Source organism: Lynx rufus, unplaced genomic scaffold, assembly GCF_022079265.1.
Source record: "Lynx rufus isolate CCGP_SWC_20201006 ecotype Redwood Valley unplaced genomic scaffold, mLynRuf1.p SCAF_17, whole genome shotgun sequence".
Taxonomy (NCBI): domain Eukaryota; kingdom Metazoa; phylum Chordata; class Mammalia; order Carnivora; family Felidae; genus Lynx; species Lynx rufus.
Window position 1 is genome coordinate 31,925,588 of NW_025814831.1, and position 15,569 is coordinate 31,941,156.

General features: G+C 36.0%; 1 protein-coding gene across 6 annotated transcripts in view; it reads right to left on the minus strand.

Annotated features, from left to right (window-relative positions):
* The window catches only part of PCNX1 (pecanex 1), a 172,458-nt gene that overhangs the window by 49,744 nt on the left and 107,145 nt on the right, over positions 1–15,569 (minus strand). For all 6 annotated transcript variants that reach the window (XM_047079418.1, XM_047079415.1, XM_047079416.1 and 3 more), the window contains 5 exons: positions 14,980–15,133; positions 12,362–12,394; positions 9,037–9,208; positions 7,993–8,103; positions 4,771–4,862 (listed from right to left, as the gene is read on the minus strand). In XM_047079418.1, coding sequence (XP_046935374.1) covers positions 4,771–4,862; positions 7,993–8,103; positions 9,037–9,208; positions 12,362–12,394; positions 14,980–15,133 — 562 coding nt within the window. The remainder of the gene's footprint in view (positions 1–4,770; positions 4,863–7,992; positions 8,104–9,036; positions 9,209–12,361; positions 12,395–14,979; positions 15,134–15,569) is intronic.

Here is a 15,569-nt window from a genome sequence, read left to right on the forward strand (position 1 = left end):
GCCCAACGTGGGGCTCAAACTTGTGAACTGTGAGATTATTATCTGAGCCGAAGTTGGACACCAACTGACTGAGCCACCCAGGCGCCTGTGTGTGTTTGTGTGTGTTTTTAAAGCACAAAGGAAACATCCATTTTGGGGCATATACCTTCCTTCTGATTAAAAGAAATACATTACCTTCCTTTCTATTGAAAACACACACATACACTCAAGAAAATGTGATATATATATATATATATGTATATATATATATATATATCACACACACATTCAGGAATATTATTCAACCTTAAAAAGGAGGAAAATCTTTTCATTTGCAACAACATGGATGAAAGTGGATGGCATTATAATAATTGAAATAAGCCAGACAGAGAAAGGCAAACACTGCATGGTATGTGTGTGTGTGTGTGTGTGTGTGTGTGTGTGTGTGTGTGTGTGTGTATTTTTTTTTTTTTTAACAAAAAGTGGAACTTATAGAAACATAATACAAAAGTGGCTGCCAGGGATTGGGATGTGGGGGAAATAGGGACAGGTTGGTAAAAGAGTCCAAACTTTCAATAAAGGTCTAGATGGAGGGTGCCAGAAATGAGTGCAGGTAAAAAGGTATGAACACTTCCAGTTATAGGGTAAGTCATGAAAATGTAATATAAACCATGGTGACTGTATTTAATTTTTTTTAATGTTTATTTTTGAGAGCGAGAGAGACAGAGCATGAGTGAGGGAGGGGCAGAGAAAGAGGGAGACACAGAATCTGAAGCAGGCTCCAGGCTCTGAGCTGTCAGAACAGAGCCTGACGTGGGGCTCAAACCCACGAACCGTGAGATTATGACCTGACCTGAAGTTGGATGCTTAACCAACTGAGCCACCCAGGCACCCCTGTGGTAACTATATTTAATAACACAGCATTGTGTGTTTGAAAGTTGCTAGGAGAGAAGGTCTTAAAAGCTCTCATCAGGATATACATTAAAAAACCTTTGTAACTGTGTGCTGAAAGATGTTAACTTGACTAACTGTGGTGATCATTTCACAATACATACAAATATCAAATATACATTGGAAACTAATATAATGATATATGTCAATTATACCTCAATTAAAAAGCTAAATAAAAATAAACAAAATCTTTTTTTAAAAAGGATAAGGTCTAAGGCTCTACTGTGTAACAGGACTAGACCTGATAACACTGTATTATATCATTGAAATTTGCTGAGAGTAGAACTTAAATGCTCTCACACACAAAAAAAGATATGAGGTGATAAATGTATTAATTAACTTGATGAGAGAAATCCTTTCATAGTGTGTATGTGTTATCACATACACTTTTAGTATCTTACAATTTTGTCAATTATACTTCAATAAGTCTTGAAAAAAAACAAATGGTTTCTCTTGAAAATCATTCCATATTAGCACCTAAAACTCTGTTTTAAGTCTGCAGGTTTATTGTAATGGGTGACACCTGAAAGTAAAATGTCTAATGGAAACACCACATCCAATAACGAAGGAAAATAATTTATCTTCCTGCCTGCCTTTAGGATACAAGGTTCTGGTTTGCAGTTTTCTAATTGCTAGATAATTATAGTTAAACAGCCCTTTGTGCACTGGGCTAGAAAAGTTATCGCACTGCTGTGACTGCAACTTCTAAATAACGACTCAGTTTCCAAAACAGGACTCAAAGCACAGATCTAAAACCTTTACACCAGGATGGTTTACAGGCAGTACACCTGGGAGAAGCTTGCATTTGGATTTCCTTGTCTCTAATTGCTTCCTGGGATTAGCCCCATCAAGTATTTCCCTCTCTACTGGGTTTCCCCTCTCTCCTTATAAATGTAATCAAGTCTTAGATCTTTGTAAAAAATAAAAACTTGAGGGGTGCCTGGTTAAGCATCCGACTTTGGCTCAGGTCATGATCTCACAGCCGGTGGGTTGGAGCCCTGCATCAGGCTCTGTGCTGACAGCTCAGAGCCTGGAGCCTGCTTTGGATTCTGTGTCTCCTTCTCTCTCTGCCCCTCCCCATGCTTGTGCTCTGTCTGTCCCTCAAAAATAAACATTAATATATATAAATAAATAAATATAAAAACTTGGAAACAACCTTCACTATGTAAAAATTTCCCAACTGTATTTTAGAAAGAGTATCTTACAGGGCACCTGGGTAGCTCAGTCGGCTGAGTATCCAACTCTTGATTTCAGCTCACTTCACTGATTTCAGTCTGTGGGATCGAGCCTCACTTTGGGCTCTGTGCTGAAAGCAGGAAGCCTGCTTGGGATTCTCTCTTTGCCCCTCCCCAGCTCACGTGTGTACGCATTCTCTCTCGAAAAAAAAATTTTTTTTAAGCTTTTAAAAAAGTATCTTACCTTAATCCTTAATATTTTGCAAACTCAAGCTTGTATTAATCTAGCTTCCTCAGCCAAAACACCAAAGAAGCTGTTTTATTGAAGTCACCCATCACCTATTAACTGCCAAATGCAATAAAAGCTTTTTTTCAGACAATATTGCCTCTGAAGTGTCCTTTGTGGGATTCTGTTCTATCCATCACTTAAATACCAGCATTTTCCAGGGTTCTATTTGCATCCATTTCCTCGTATCAATCCAGGTTAGCAGTCTTTTATTTACACTTTAATGAATTCTAAATCTTTTAACCATTACCTCAAACCTCTCTACATATCACTTCCTACTATGCATCTCTAGATACCCCATAAATATCAACAAATAAATGTGTCCATATACGTAAACAACCACCTTCCTTGCTAAACTCAAAGATTTGTAATCTTAGGCACAAGTATCTCTATCTAACCATTTGTTCAAGCCAGACCCTACCCAGAAGTCATACTGGACCCTCTTCTTTTTTCTCATTATCCATAGAGTCCTTAAATATATTCACTAAATCCAATTTTAGTTAGGTCCCTCTTAATTTCAAGATTGCAACACAACTGACCCACTTCTGATCCTTCCTGCTTATATTTCAATCTCCTTCACACCAGAGACCAAGTAATCTCTCTGAAATGCAACACTGATCATTTCTTTACCTTACCTTGAATATTCAGATGGCCTTTCATTTCCACCCCAAAATGTTCAGGATAAAAGATATTTCATAATGCAACCATTGCTTTCCTTTCCAGCCTTACCGAAAGCCATCTTTCCGCATGTACCCAAACCTCCAGCAATTCCAAATTATTTGCTGTTTCCTGTACATAACACACTTTCTTTACAACTCCATGGCTCTTCATCCCTTGTCTCAACTAACAAATTTCTATTTGTCTGTCAAATTATTAGCTAATTTCTATTTGTCTGTCTTTGGAAAACTATCTTTAATCCCTTTTGACTGAATAAGGTAGTATCTTAACTTCTGTACCTGTACCACTCTGTTTTCATAGCCTTCCTCATCCTCAAAGTGCTGGCTGACTCATTAATCATAGTAACATATAAGCAACTTAAAAGCAGGAAATGGTGTTTAGCACAGTACTGGGCACACGGTAAATACTCCCTAAATGCAAATGAATAAATGATGCAAGAAAGGATACCATGAGGCACTTTTCTTAGTCCTTGCAACCCTATCATTCTCTGATTATCTTGCATTAATTATAAAAAAAAAATAATGCCATGGGTTACGAGTTGTGTACAAGAAATCTGGGGCACCTGGGGTTAAGCATCAGACTCTCGATTTCAGCTCAGGTCACGATCTCACAGTTCGTGGATTTGAGCCCCACATTGGGCTCTGTGCTGACAGTGCGGAGCCTGCTTGGGATTCTCTCTCTCCCTCTCCCTCACTGCCCCTCCCCCCACCTCAAAATAAATAAACTTTAAAAAAAATTTTAAGAGTTGTTTACAAGAAATTTAAATTTTTTATGTTTACAACTTGGTGATAATCTTCATTTAATTTTATTTATTTTGAGAGACAGAGAGAAAGAGAGAGCATGAGTACACAAGCAAGGCAACAGCAGAAAGAGAGGGAGAGAGAGAGAATCCCAAGTAGGCTCCTCAGTGTCAATGCTGAACCTGATGCGGGGCTGGATCTCACAAACCATGAGATCATGACCTGAGCTGAAATCAAGAGTCCAATGCGCAACTGACTGAGCCACCCAGGTGCCCCTGATGGAGCTAATTAAGGCTCATCCAGATCCTTCTAAACCAATAATGACATTAAATTTCGCTGCATAAATTTTTACTGGAATTATCTTAAATTGCAGTCCTCGTGCTTGTGCCTACACATTTTAAGAAATCTTGATATGAACAGTAGTTACATTTTGTATTTTGTTATTACCATGCCCACCTCTACCCCAGACCAACCTAGTTCTAATAATGTTTCGAATTTTGACCTATAATTACCGTGTGGAAAAGGATTTACTTTTTTTTTTTTAAATAAATGTTTATTCATTTTTGAGAGAGAAAGCATGAGTTGGCGAGGGGCAGAGAGAGAGGGGGACAGAGGCTCTGAAGTATGCTCTGCGCAGACAGCAGTGAATCTGACGTGGGGCTCGAACTCATGATCCATGAGATCATGATATGAGCTGAAGTCAGATATTCAAATGACTGAGCCACCTAGGCGCCCCCAAAAGATTTACTTTTAATAATGGGTAACTATGAAACTGCTTTTGAATTCAAAGTAAATGAGAATGAGAATAATATTCAACACGTGAAGATCATGGAAATTAATGCTAAAGTGGTCTGAGGGAGCATGGGGAGAGGGAGGCTTAATCATTATTAGTCAATTTAAAACAATCTCCATAAAGAAAAATAGCCTTAAAGACAAAATCATACTACAATGTACCACTCACCTTTAAAGCCCCATAACACAATCCATACAGTAAGGCTACCGCCACAATGCTACAGATAAAACTGTAAAGGGCTGCAAGCAAGCTTGTAGTGGCTAGAGGGGAAGGGAAAAAGATTTAGTATTTTATAAACATTTATGGAAAACACATCTGAAAAGGTCACTGAAAAATATTTAAAATGGTATAATGTTGACTACAATGAAATATCTACTCATTTCACTTTTAAAAATTCAGTTATGTCATCCTATCCTTTCCAGAGATTTTGAAACGACAAAGATGTACTATCCACAATTTTTGATACAAGACAAAATATATTCACCTTGTAAGTAATGAAAATTTACACATGGCAGAAGAAATTGGACCTATATTATGCTTCAAGAATGTACCTTATTATTTACAGAAGTATGGGAAAATGAAGCTTGCAGAGGCCTAAAAAGGAACTGGTGATATATTAGGTATTCACTAAAACTATTAGTCTCTGTAAACAGAATGCGCATTACCCAAAGAAGTAAATTTATATTCTCATGTGTTAATTCTCACAAAAAAGTACAGATATGACTAATTACTAACTAACTAACTAACTAACTAACTAACTAACTAACTAACAACAACAACAACAAATAGATCCACCTCCTCAGTAAGTGGTGCTGGGAAAACTGAACTAAGTGAAAAGAATGAAACTGCACCACTTTCTCACACCATACACAGAAATAAGCTCAAAATGGATTAAAGACCTAAATGTTAAGACACGAAACCTTAAAACTATAAAAGAAAACATAGACAGTAGTCTCTTGGACATCAGTGTTAGCAATATTTTCTTGGCTGTGTCTCCTCAAACAAAAATAACAGAAGCAAAAATAAACAATTGGGACTACATTAAACTAAAAAAGCTTTTGCAGAGTGCAGGAAACGAACAACAAAACAAAAAGACAACCTACTGACTGGGAGAAGATATCTGCAAAGGACATATTCGATAAAGGGTCATTATCCAAAATATATGAGGAACTTATACAACAGAGCACAAAATGGGAGAAAAAAAAGAAAATAATTCAATTAAAAAGTGGGCAGAGAACCTGAAGAGACATTTTTCCAAAGAAGATATACAGATGGCCAACAGACTCATGAAAAGACATTCAACATCACTAACCATCAGGGAAATACAAATCAAAACCACAATCGGGTATCACCTCACACCAGGCAGAGTGACTAGTATCAAGAAGAAAAGAAAGAACCAGTGTCAATGAGGATGTGAAGAAAAGAGAACCCTCGTGCAACTACTGATGGGCTATAAATTGGTGCAGTCGCTAAGGAAAACAGTGTGGAGGTCCTTTAAGGAATGAAAAATACCATAGGATCCAGTAATTCCACTTCTGGGTATTTACGCAAAGAAAATGAAAACACTAATTCAAAAAGATATATTCACCCTTATGTTTACTGCAGCATTCTTTACAATAGTCAAGATATGGAAGCAATCTAAATGTGCATTGACAGATGAATGGATAAAGAAGATGTGTGTATGTATACTATGGAGTATTATTCAGCCACAAAGAAGAATGAAATACTGCTGTTTGCAACAACTTGGATGGGTCTACAAGATATTATCCTAAGTGAAATAAGTCAGACAGAAAAAAAACAAATACCATAGGATTTCACTCGCATATAGAAGCTAAAAAACAAAACAAACAAAACACAGAAACAGACTCGCAAACACATAACAAACTGGTGGTTGCCAAATTGGGGGAATGTGCAAAATAGGTAAAAGGGATAAAGAGACAAACTTCCAGCTAGAAAATAAATAAATCACAGGGATGAAAAGTACAACATAGGGAATATAGTCAATAATATTGTAATAACTTTGTAGAGTGACAGATGGCAACTGCGTTTATGGTGGTGAGCATTTCTCAACGTACATAATTGTTAAATCACTGTGTGGTGCACCTGAAAGTAATATAATATTCTATGTCAACATACAACTATGCTTCAATAAAAGATTGAAAATTTTTTTTTAAATTCTGTTCTTACAAGTGGAAAAAATAGGTCCAATGGAATTACTAATAATAAGGACTAGGGAATGGCTAAGATAGCGATCTTTTATTTTTAAAATATAGATAAAATATAGATTTTTGTTAATAGTGATTTTACATAGTAAACATTTTTAAAACACCTACAGGAAAAACTTTTCCTTAGGAGATATTTAAAAAACTAATACCTTGCACAAGTTTGTAACCGACCATATAATGACTACTATAAATTACCTACTCGAAGCCCTCTCCATACCCTAAATACTGAAACTGTCTTCCACCCATTAAGTTCTGCTGAAATTCACACTCCTTCAAAAATTTTTCGAAAACTTAAAAAATGCCCTAGATACACATCAACATAGGAAATGCTTAGTTTCTATTTAAAATTTAAGCCACAACAACATTTTATCAACATAAAGAAGTCTGAAGAGAAATGGACCATAAAAGTTACAGTAATTTCTTACCCTTTCAATATGTTTTCCCTAGTTGTCCACTCATCTTTCAAGTAAAATTTTAAATGGTTAAAATAAATAACAATGTATTTTAACCACAGTGTCTGCCAATAAAATTATTTTCAAGTTCTGCAAACCATTACCTATTTCAGAGTAATACTGGCATGGTCTTTCTCATTTTCAAAATAAAATACAAATGTAAGAGGGGAATAAATTTCTAAGTATATCAGTTCACAGCCACATATTCTACTCTAAAAACAGATACTTCTAAAAATCTTATCTAGTTAAATACTTTTACTAAAAGCAGCTGGTTTTGATGTTCCCATTCTAAAGAAATAATAAAGCTCTGAAACCATATTCAGAGACATACCAAATATATACACTAGGTCAAAATCCAAATACATTGGCATGTGTCAGGGGTCAATCCATTTGGGATAGATAACTTTTAAATATTTCATACATCTATACAGATTCTACCTAAACTCACTACAGCTTCTAGTTTTTGACAATAGAACGCCATCACTTCTTACAAAGTAACTGCGCTATTCCTGGATCTTTCAATAAAGTGGCAGACTTTACTTTTTTCTATCTACAAATTAATTCCTGCTCAGTCTTTATCAAATAAATGCCTTTTTTCTTTCTAATTGAAATTCTAAAATGAAAACTGGAAAAGTATTTTAATGTTCAGTTTATTACTTAATGACCTGTAAAAGTAATACTGTAACCTGTTGTGTTTAAAAGGAAGTACTCACCATTACCACCAAAGATATGAATATCCAATTGTTCACAAAGGTACATAACAAACGTATTCACCTGAGGCAGGAGACCAATGAAAAACACTATTGGGAAACAGAGTGTAAACACTACAGAAGAAAAGAAAAGCATATTAAAAACAGTACACACATCCATCCTTCTGTTCATTTTAAAATCATAAAATGATTTAAAAAATCCAAAATGAATATCAACTACTAAGCAATTTTTAAAAAGATACCATTTTAAGTTATTTCTCTCTGCATAACTTCTTGGATTTTAAATAATTTTTTTTCTTTTTTTTAATTTAAATGTTTGTTTAAGAGAGAGAGAGAGAGAGAGAGAGAGAGAGAGAGAGAGAGAGAGAAAACCCCCCGAGCAGGCTCTGCATTGTACACTGTCAGTGCAGAAGCTAACACAGGGCTCGAACCCATGAACCAGGAGGTCATGACTTGAGGTGAAATCAAGAGTCAGACCCTTAACCAAGTGAGCCACTGAGACACCCCTAATTTTTCAATGGCAAAGAACAGCTTTTAAAGTTATTTCAGGGGCGCCTGGGTGGCGCAGTCGGTTAAACGTCCGACTTCAGCCAGGTCACAATCTCGCGGTCCGTGAGTTCGAGCCCCGCGTCAGGCTCTGGGCTGATGGCTCAGAGCCTGGAGCCTGTTTCCGATTCTGTGTCTCCCTCTCTCTCTGCCCCTCCCCCGTTCATGCTCTGTCTCTCTCTGTCCCAAAAATAAATAAAAAACGTTGAAAAAAAAAATTAAAAAAAAAAAGTTATTTCAACCATTTTCATATAATAGTAACCTGCAATACAGAATCCAAAGGAAACCTTCCATTGCATCTGTTTCAAGAACAAAAGAATTAGTATAATATGTGTTCATCATTAATTTTTTTCATTCATAATAGCCCTACAGTTTTGTTCCTCACTGAGAAAATTATAATAAACAGCAAAGTAAGCTTATTAAAACCATTTTACCTATTTATCAGGGAACTGTTTGTATATAAATAAATTGGTGTTAAGATCTGAAATAAAGATGACTCACCTATAACTAAATCCCTGGCTGATATCAGCACCAGTGGATTAGTGAAAGTTATTCCATATAATTTGAACTTGGTTGTAGTAAGGTTTCTGCTACCATAATCCAAGAGCCAAATAAGACCACAACACAAACAGAAATAAACTGGTCTACTGTAGGCAATGATACGATTATGGCCCTGAAAATGATACAAAAACAAAGTCAAGTTAATTGATTTTAAGAATCACAACCAGCTAGTGAGACCTGTGATGGCTTATATTCTAAGGATTCAAAATGCATCCATATGGAAGCCAAGTTTCTGACTGTGGCAGAAGGGAATTACAAACATGGGAAGGAAGAAGAATCAAATGAACCCTGTGATACTGGGCTGAAATTCGAGGTATCAGTATGAACTTATTATTATTTTTTAATTTAATAGTATTTATTTATTTTTTTAATGTTTATGTATTTTGAGAGACAGAGAGACAGAGTGCGAGCAGGGGAGGATCGAGAGAGATGAGACACAGAATCCAAAGCAGGCTCCAGGCTCTGAGCTGTCAGCACAGAGTCCAATGTGAGCCTCAAACTCACGAACCGTGAGGTCATGACCAGAGCTGAAGTCGGACACTTAACCAATGAGCCAACCAGATGTCCCTGAAGTTATTATTTTTAATACACACATAACTAAGATATAAGATGTGTGTATACACGTATGCATGCACATATGTATACACATAAATATATTTCCTAGCTTTATCCAGAGACGACCTAAAAGCAATGGCATTCAAGTAATAAAAATTACTGGCATCAAGATCTTAGTTAAAAAAAAAAAAAAATTAATGCTTATTTTTATTTTTGAGAGAGAGACAGAGCATGAGCAGGGGAGGGGCAGAGAGAGAGAGAGAGAGTCACAGAATCTGAAGCAGGCTCCAAGTTCTGAGCTGTCAGCACAGAGCCCAATGTGGGGCCTGAACTCACAAACTGTGAGATCATGACCTGAGCTGAAGTTGGATGCTTAATCAACTGAGCCACCCAGGCACCCAAAATCTTAGTTCAGAGATAACATTATTTGTTAAACAAAACAAAACAAAACAAAACAAAACAAAACAAAACAAACAAAAAAAACCCAGGCCTTCACAGAGAAAAGGCTGATTTTGGGCTAGGGTTAGGGAAATTATAAGATAAGCCTGGAACATATTATTGTGAAAAGGAAGGAAGTACTTAAAGAGTGATAAAGATATGTCAAAAGGACTTTCTGCCCTTTCTGGGCAGGTTGGTGAGCTCCCAATGGCCAGATGAGGAACAATTTGTGCATCAAAATAAATAATGTTACTAACATTATTGTCCACTGAATAAAATATGAATCCATGATTCCATACCAATACAAGTAAGTAAAGACAGAAGGGAAAGTTCTTACAGTAAGAAGTCCACTAATGTGGAAGGAATGATGGAATTAGAAAACTACTACTTGGCAGCCATCAAATGATAACTGATTCAGACAAGAAATATCAGTAAGATTTTTACTGAAAACAAGTAGGTGGAAGTTTCCAGGGCAAGGAGACATATATAAAGTCTCTCTATGAGACATATATTAACTCTAGAAGAAAAAACAGTAACATTATAAGAAGAAGCGGTTCTCAAGGGAGTGGGAGGGAATTTTGTCCTTCAGAGGCAAAATTTGTCCCTAGAGGACATTTGGCAATGTCTGGAGACATTCTGGTTGTCACAGGTGCAGAGTGTGCTACTGGCATCTAATGGGTAGAAGTCAGAGATAATGCTATACATCCAATAATGCACAAGACAACACCCCTCCCTCCCACCAATTCTCAACAAAGAATTATCCAGCCCCAAATGTTAATAATACTGCAGAGTCTGAAAAACCCTGCAGATACTACCCTTAGCCAAAATATGAAAGCACACTAGTGCTAACATCACTAGTAAAAGGATAAATGAACATCATGTGCTTCCTGATACGAGGCACTGAGAAGAACGTATCATTTTCATAATTTTCCTTTCAAAAAAAGCAAGTCCTATATCTAATCAAGAAGAAACATCGGACGAACTCAAATTAAGGGATGGTCTACAAAATAACTGGCATGTACTCATCAAAAGTGTCAATATCGTGAAAGACAAACACATACTAAAGAATTGCTCCAGATTAAAAGAGGCAAAAAAGAACAAATGCAAAATCAGGCATTTTCTATTGCCAACCGAGTCAACAGGAAACACCGGAGTAACATCTGTAGATTCGTACATAGTATTCTATCAATGTTTAATGTCCTGATTTTAATAATTATATTGAATTAATAATACAAAGGAATGCCTTTGTTTCTAGGAAACATACATGGCAGTATTTAGAGGTAAAGGGACGTGTGTCTACAATTCACTCTCAGAAGTGTGTGTGGAGCCAGGGGGGTGGGGAAGGGATGGAGAAGAACTAGAAAGAGAGTAATTAAATATGGGAAAATGTTCACACAGGGATCTGGATAAATGGCATCAGGAATTCTTTGCATAATCCTTACAACTTTTCCCTAAATTTCAAATTACGTCAAAATTTGAAATTAAAAACAATGTTGCCATATATAAATACACTTCAAAAGCATTCTTACAAAATATTAAACAATCAGTTGAAAGAAAATCATTTGCCTCCTTGTTTTGTTCACCTACACTCTATTAAGTATTCCAGTGTATGGGTAGAAATAACATTCAAGAAAGAAGCATCATCATAAACCGTTCTTGGAGTCTGTTTTTGAACTACTTTAAAGAGAATGCCCTTTGGACTTTCTAAGTATTAAATAAATACTCTATGGTGAGTTCTAAAATTGGATCATACTTCACAAAAAATACTGTATCAGCTAATACTATTTTTCTAAAGTCACAAAGTGAATAATAAAGTTTTTAATCTCCTCAGAGTCCACAGGTCTAAACACCAGATCAACGTATTACTTCTTTCTTCTTCCTCCTAATGGCTACCTAAGCAAAATGATGTACAGTTCCCCCTTCTTCAAAATTCTATTTTTTAATACTTATGATTTATTCTTCAAAATTTACTAAATGCAAGTTATGAAATAACTAAGAGTTTTATGAACCAAGTCTACCTGATTATCTCCTCCTGAAACAGGCTGTCAGAAAATGAATTATTATGCTCATTTTCAAACTAGATTCAGAGTCCACAATTACAATGCCATTTTACTTCATGCTAATACATCACCTGTATTTCTAGTAGAATGTCAAAACTTAGATGAGAAAATAATAACAGAAATCTTAATTTAATCTGACATATAACAAAAAAAGGGGGGGCTTTGATAAATGTTAGGAAATTACAAATGACAGGCATATTAGAATGACTTACATGTCTGGGAGAAGAAGAATCTGGTTGAACACTCTAAAAATGAAACAAAAGACAGATTATGGTACTGAGGTCCTGATAACTTTATAAGCAACTTTCAAAATGTCTGAAATAATTTCAAGTAAAATATTCTACAGGTAAGAAATGACCTATATTAATTCTGTTGAAATATCAACAGCAGATGAAATATCAGCTCCAGATACTGGTGTCACTGTGGTGTCAGAAGAGATCTCAAATCTTTCCAGACTCTTAAGCTTATTGTGGTTCATTAATAATTTGCATCGAGCTTAACATTACTGAGATGGCATATGGTAGACAGGTCCATCTTACTCCTTGGCTCATTACCACACTTAAGTATAGTTAAGGTACAATGCTTTCTTATATGACACCACTCCATTCAGGAAATAAGAATTCTTATAAGAATTCTAGTTCTGTCCACAAGTTCCAAGCTTACTAAATAATTCCATAGTATTTGTATTAAGTATATTATCTGCATTTTCAAAATCATTTTCATTTTCAAAATCATCAAGTTAAGCTGTCTCCCTATAAGAGATTTTATCAACTTTCCATAAAAATGTTCAAAAGGTATTTTGCAGCTACTTCCCAAATCATGGCTTTTCTCCCAAGTTCCAGTTCACTTCCAATAGCATGCCAAACAATTTCACTAGGATGATCTCTTACCACCCTACAACTCTACAATGGACCAAGCTCACTGAGTTTGCCATGTGGCCCTTGGTTGGACAGGACACCAGGTAAGCTCTAAACTCTTTCAATTCCAACATCTGGCCTCTAAAAGTCTCTGTTCCAGTCCTTCTGTTTATGATATTACTATGCTTTTAGTCAACAGACTTTTAAAATCTAAAACACTTAAAATCTCAGTCATCTTTTACCTTTCCATATCTAACCAGATTAACCTGAGAACAGTGAATAAAGTTAACGTGGGACAAGAGACACTGAAGCAAGAATTTAAATAGTTTAAGGCAATAAAGGGATGGATTATAATGGTTGGAATGAGAAGAATAAAGGCCAGAAATTTTGACAGAGAATCACCAAACTTAATCAAAGGGACTTGGTTACTTGTTATTACAGACTGAGGAGGAAGGGATAGAGGCTTTGGGATTTGGAGTCAGTACACTATTGTCAAAAGCATAGGAGCTGGGAAAGAAAAACATTTGTCAGAAGATGATGATGTGCTATTTTTACAATGTGCTCTTGGGGTGCCTGGGTGGCTCAGTCAGTTAAGGGGCCAACTTCGGCTCAGGTCACGATCTTATGGTCCGTGAGTTCGAGCCCCGCATCAGGCTCTGTGCTGACAGCTCAGAGCCTGGAGCCTGCTTTGGATTCTGTGTATCCCTCTCTCTCTGCCCCTCCACCACTCATGCCCTGTCTGTCTCTCCCTCTCTCCCAAAAAAATAAACACTGAAAAAAATTTTTTTTTTCTTAATGTGCCCAAATGCCTCTTAGTATGCCGAACTAACGCTTGTGAGAAGGATGAAGACTGTGACACATAAATCTAGACATAATCCATTCAAAGGGGTAACAAGGTAATAAAAAAGTGTGGCTTCACCGGCAAGGAGTTGCAGGCTGAAAAGAGGGCCAAATAAAACCCTAAAAAATTCTCATAAACTAAGAAGTAGTCCAAAGACCAAAGAAGCATCAACAAAGGTAAAGTTATCTGAAAAGTATGATGATCATCAGAGTAGCACAAAATCACAGATCAACAATGAGGATAATATAAAAATGGAAGATATTATTCACAAGGTACTAAATGATACAGCACTCACAAAGAATGAAGAAAGAGAAAGGACATAAATTTGGCAATTAGAGATTATTAACTCATACACACTATAATAATTTCAGTAGTGCAATGAGGAAAAAAGTATGGATGGGTCTTGAAGAAATGGAGCAGTTGACACAGGCAGCTTATTCTAGATGTCTGTCTATAAACAGAAAAGTACAGCTGATGGTATAGACAGAGCTAAACAAATAGTTTTCAGGACGGGGGAGAAGTTCTGCCTGTTAGCATCTATTGGGCAAATAACCAATACAAGCAAGGGTTTTTCCTAGCTCAGAAAAAAAGCAAACAGTCCGCACTGACAATCCACACTGATTTTGCATGGAAGGTGAAACATTAGGTATTTGAGGCTTCCATTTTTAGAAAACTTAAAATTAATAACATTTGGCACTTTAGACCTACTGTTTAAATAGCAAAGGGATACCAATCTTCTGCTTTCAGTGTCCCAAAGAATATATATACTAGTCTTGACATTTCTCTATCTAACCGATGATGGATTTTAATAAATTTCACCTACAGAAGACTTAAAATATTGGGAGAGGTGGTGTTGGCATTTTTAAAATGAATTTCAAGAATGCTAATTCTTATTTTTAACAAATGCCCAAATATTTTAATACCCTTGCCAAAAAAATAGTTCAAGGATACTTCATTTACATATCATTATTTTTTAAAGTTCGTATGTCCTTTGGTTCCCTATCTGATGTAAACATCTAGGGAAAATAAATTTAAAAATTACTATCTTACTATAATGCATGAATGATACAAAACCTCCGCCTTTTATCACAAATATCACTCCCTAGTCGGAAAACGAGAGAGATGCTGGTACCTTAAGTAGCGAGTATTGACAGCTGGCTATCACTAGGCAGAACTGGAAGACCCAGATATCTCTGAAGAAGCCTTGTATGAGAAGAACAGATCCCAAAAAAGCCACAAGAATAGCCAGGATGACAGCTAACACATTTTCCAGAATCTCACGATTTCTGTGGACAGAAAAATATACAAGTAAGTACATCATCAATGTAAGAAAGTAACTAGAGCGAAAAAAGGGAAGACCTCAATAACGAGTTGATACTGTCCTTGCTAACATGTTTTTTTGGTGCTGGTTTTGAATAAAGTTTTGGATCATACTGAAAAAGAAACCAGTTTGTGTGGAAAATTAACACAAAATCTTATGTGCAAATAAAGCATGCTACAGTAAATTGTGAAGTTCTAATCATAATGCATAATTTTAATTTCTATTTTAAAAGTTTACTCGTAACATCTGTCACATTTTCTGCTACATTTGTTGCCAAATAACTAACCAACCTGAATAGCAAATAAAAGGAGACACACAAACAAGTTTGAAAAACAAAATCTCAAAACAGTCTCTAGAAAGTTAAATTGAAAAGTTGTTTTATAGGACAAAGTTTGTAACCA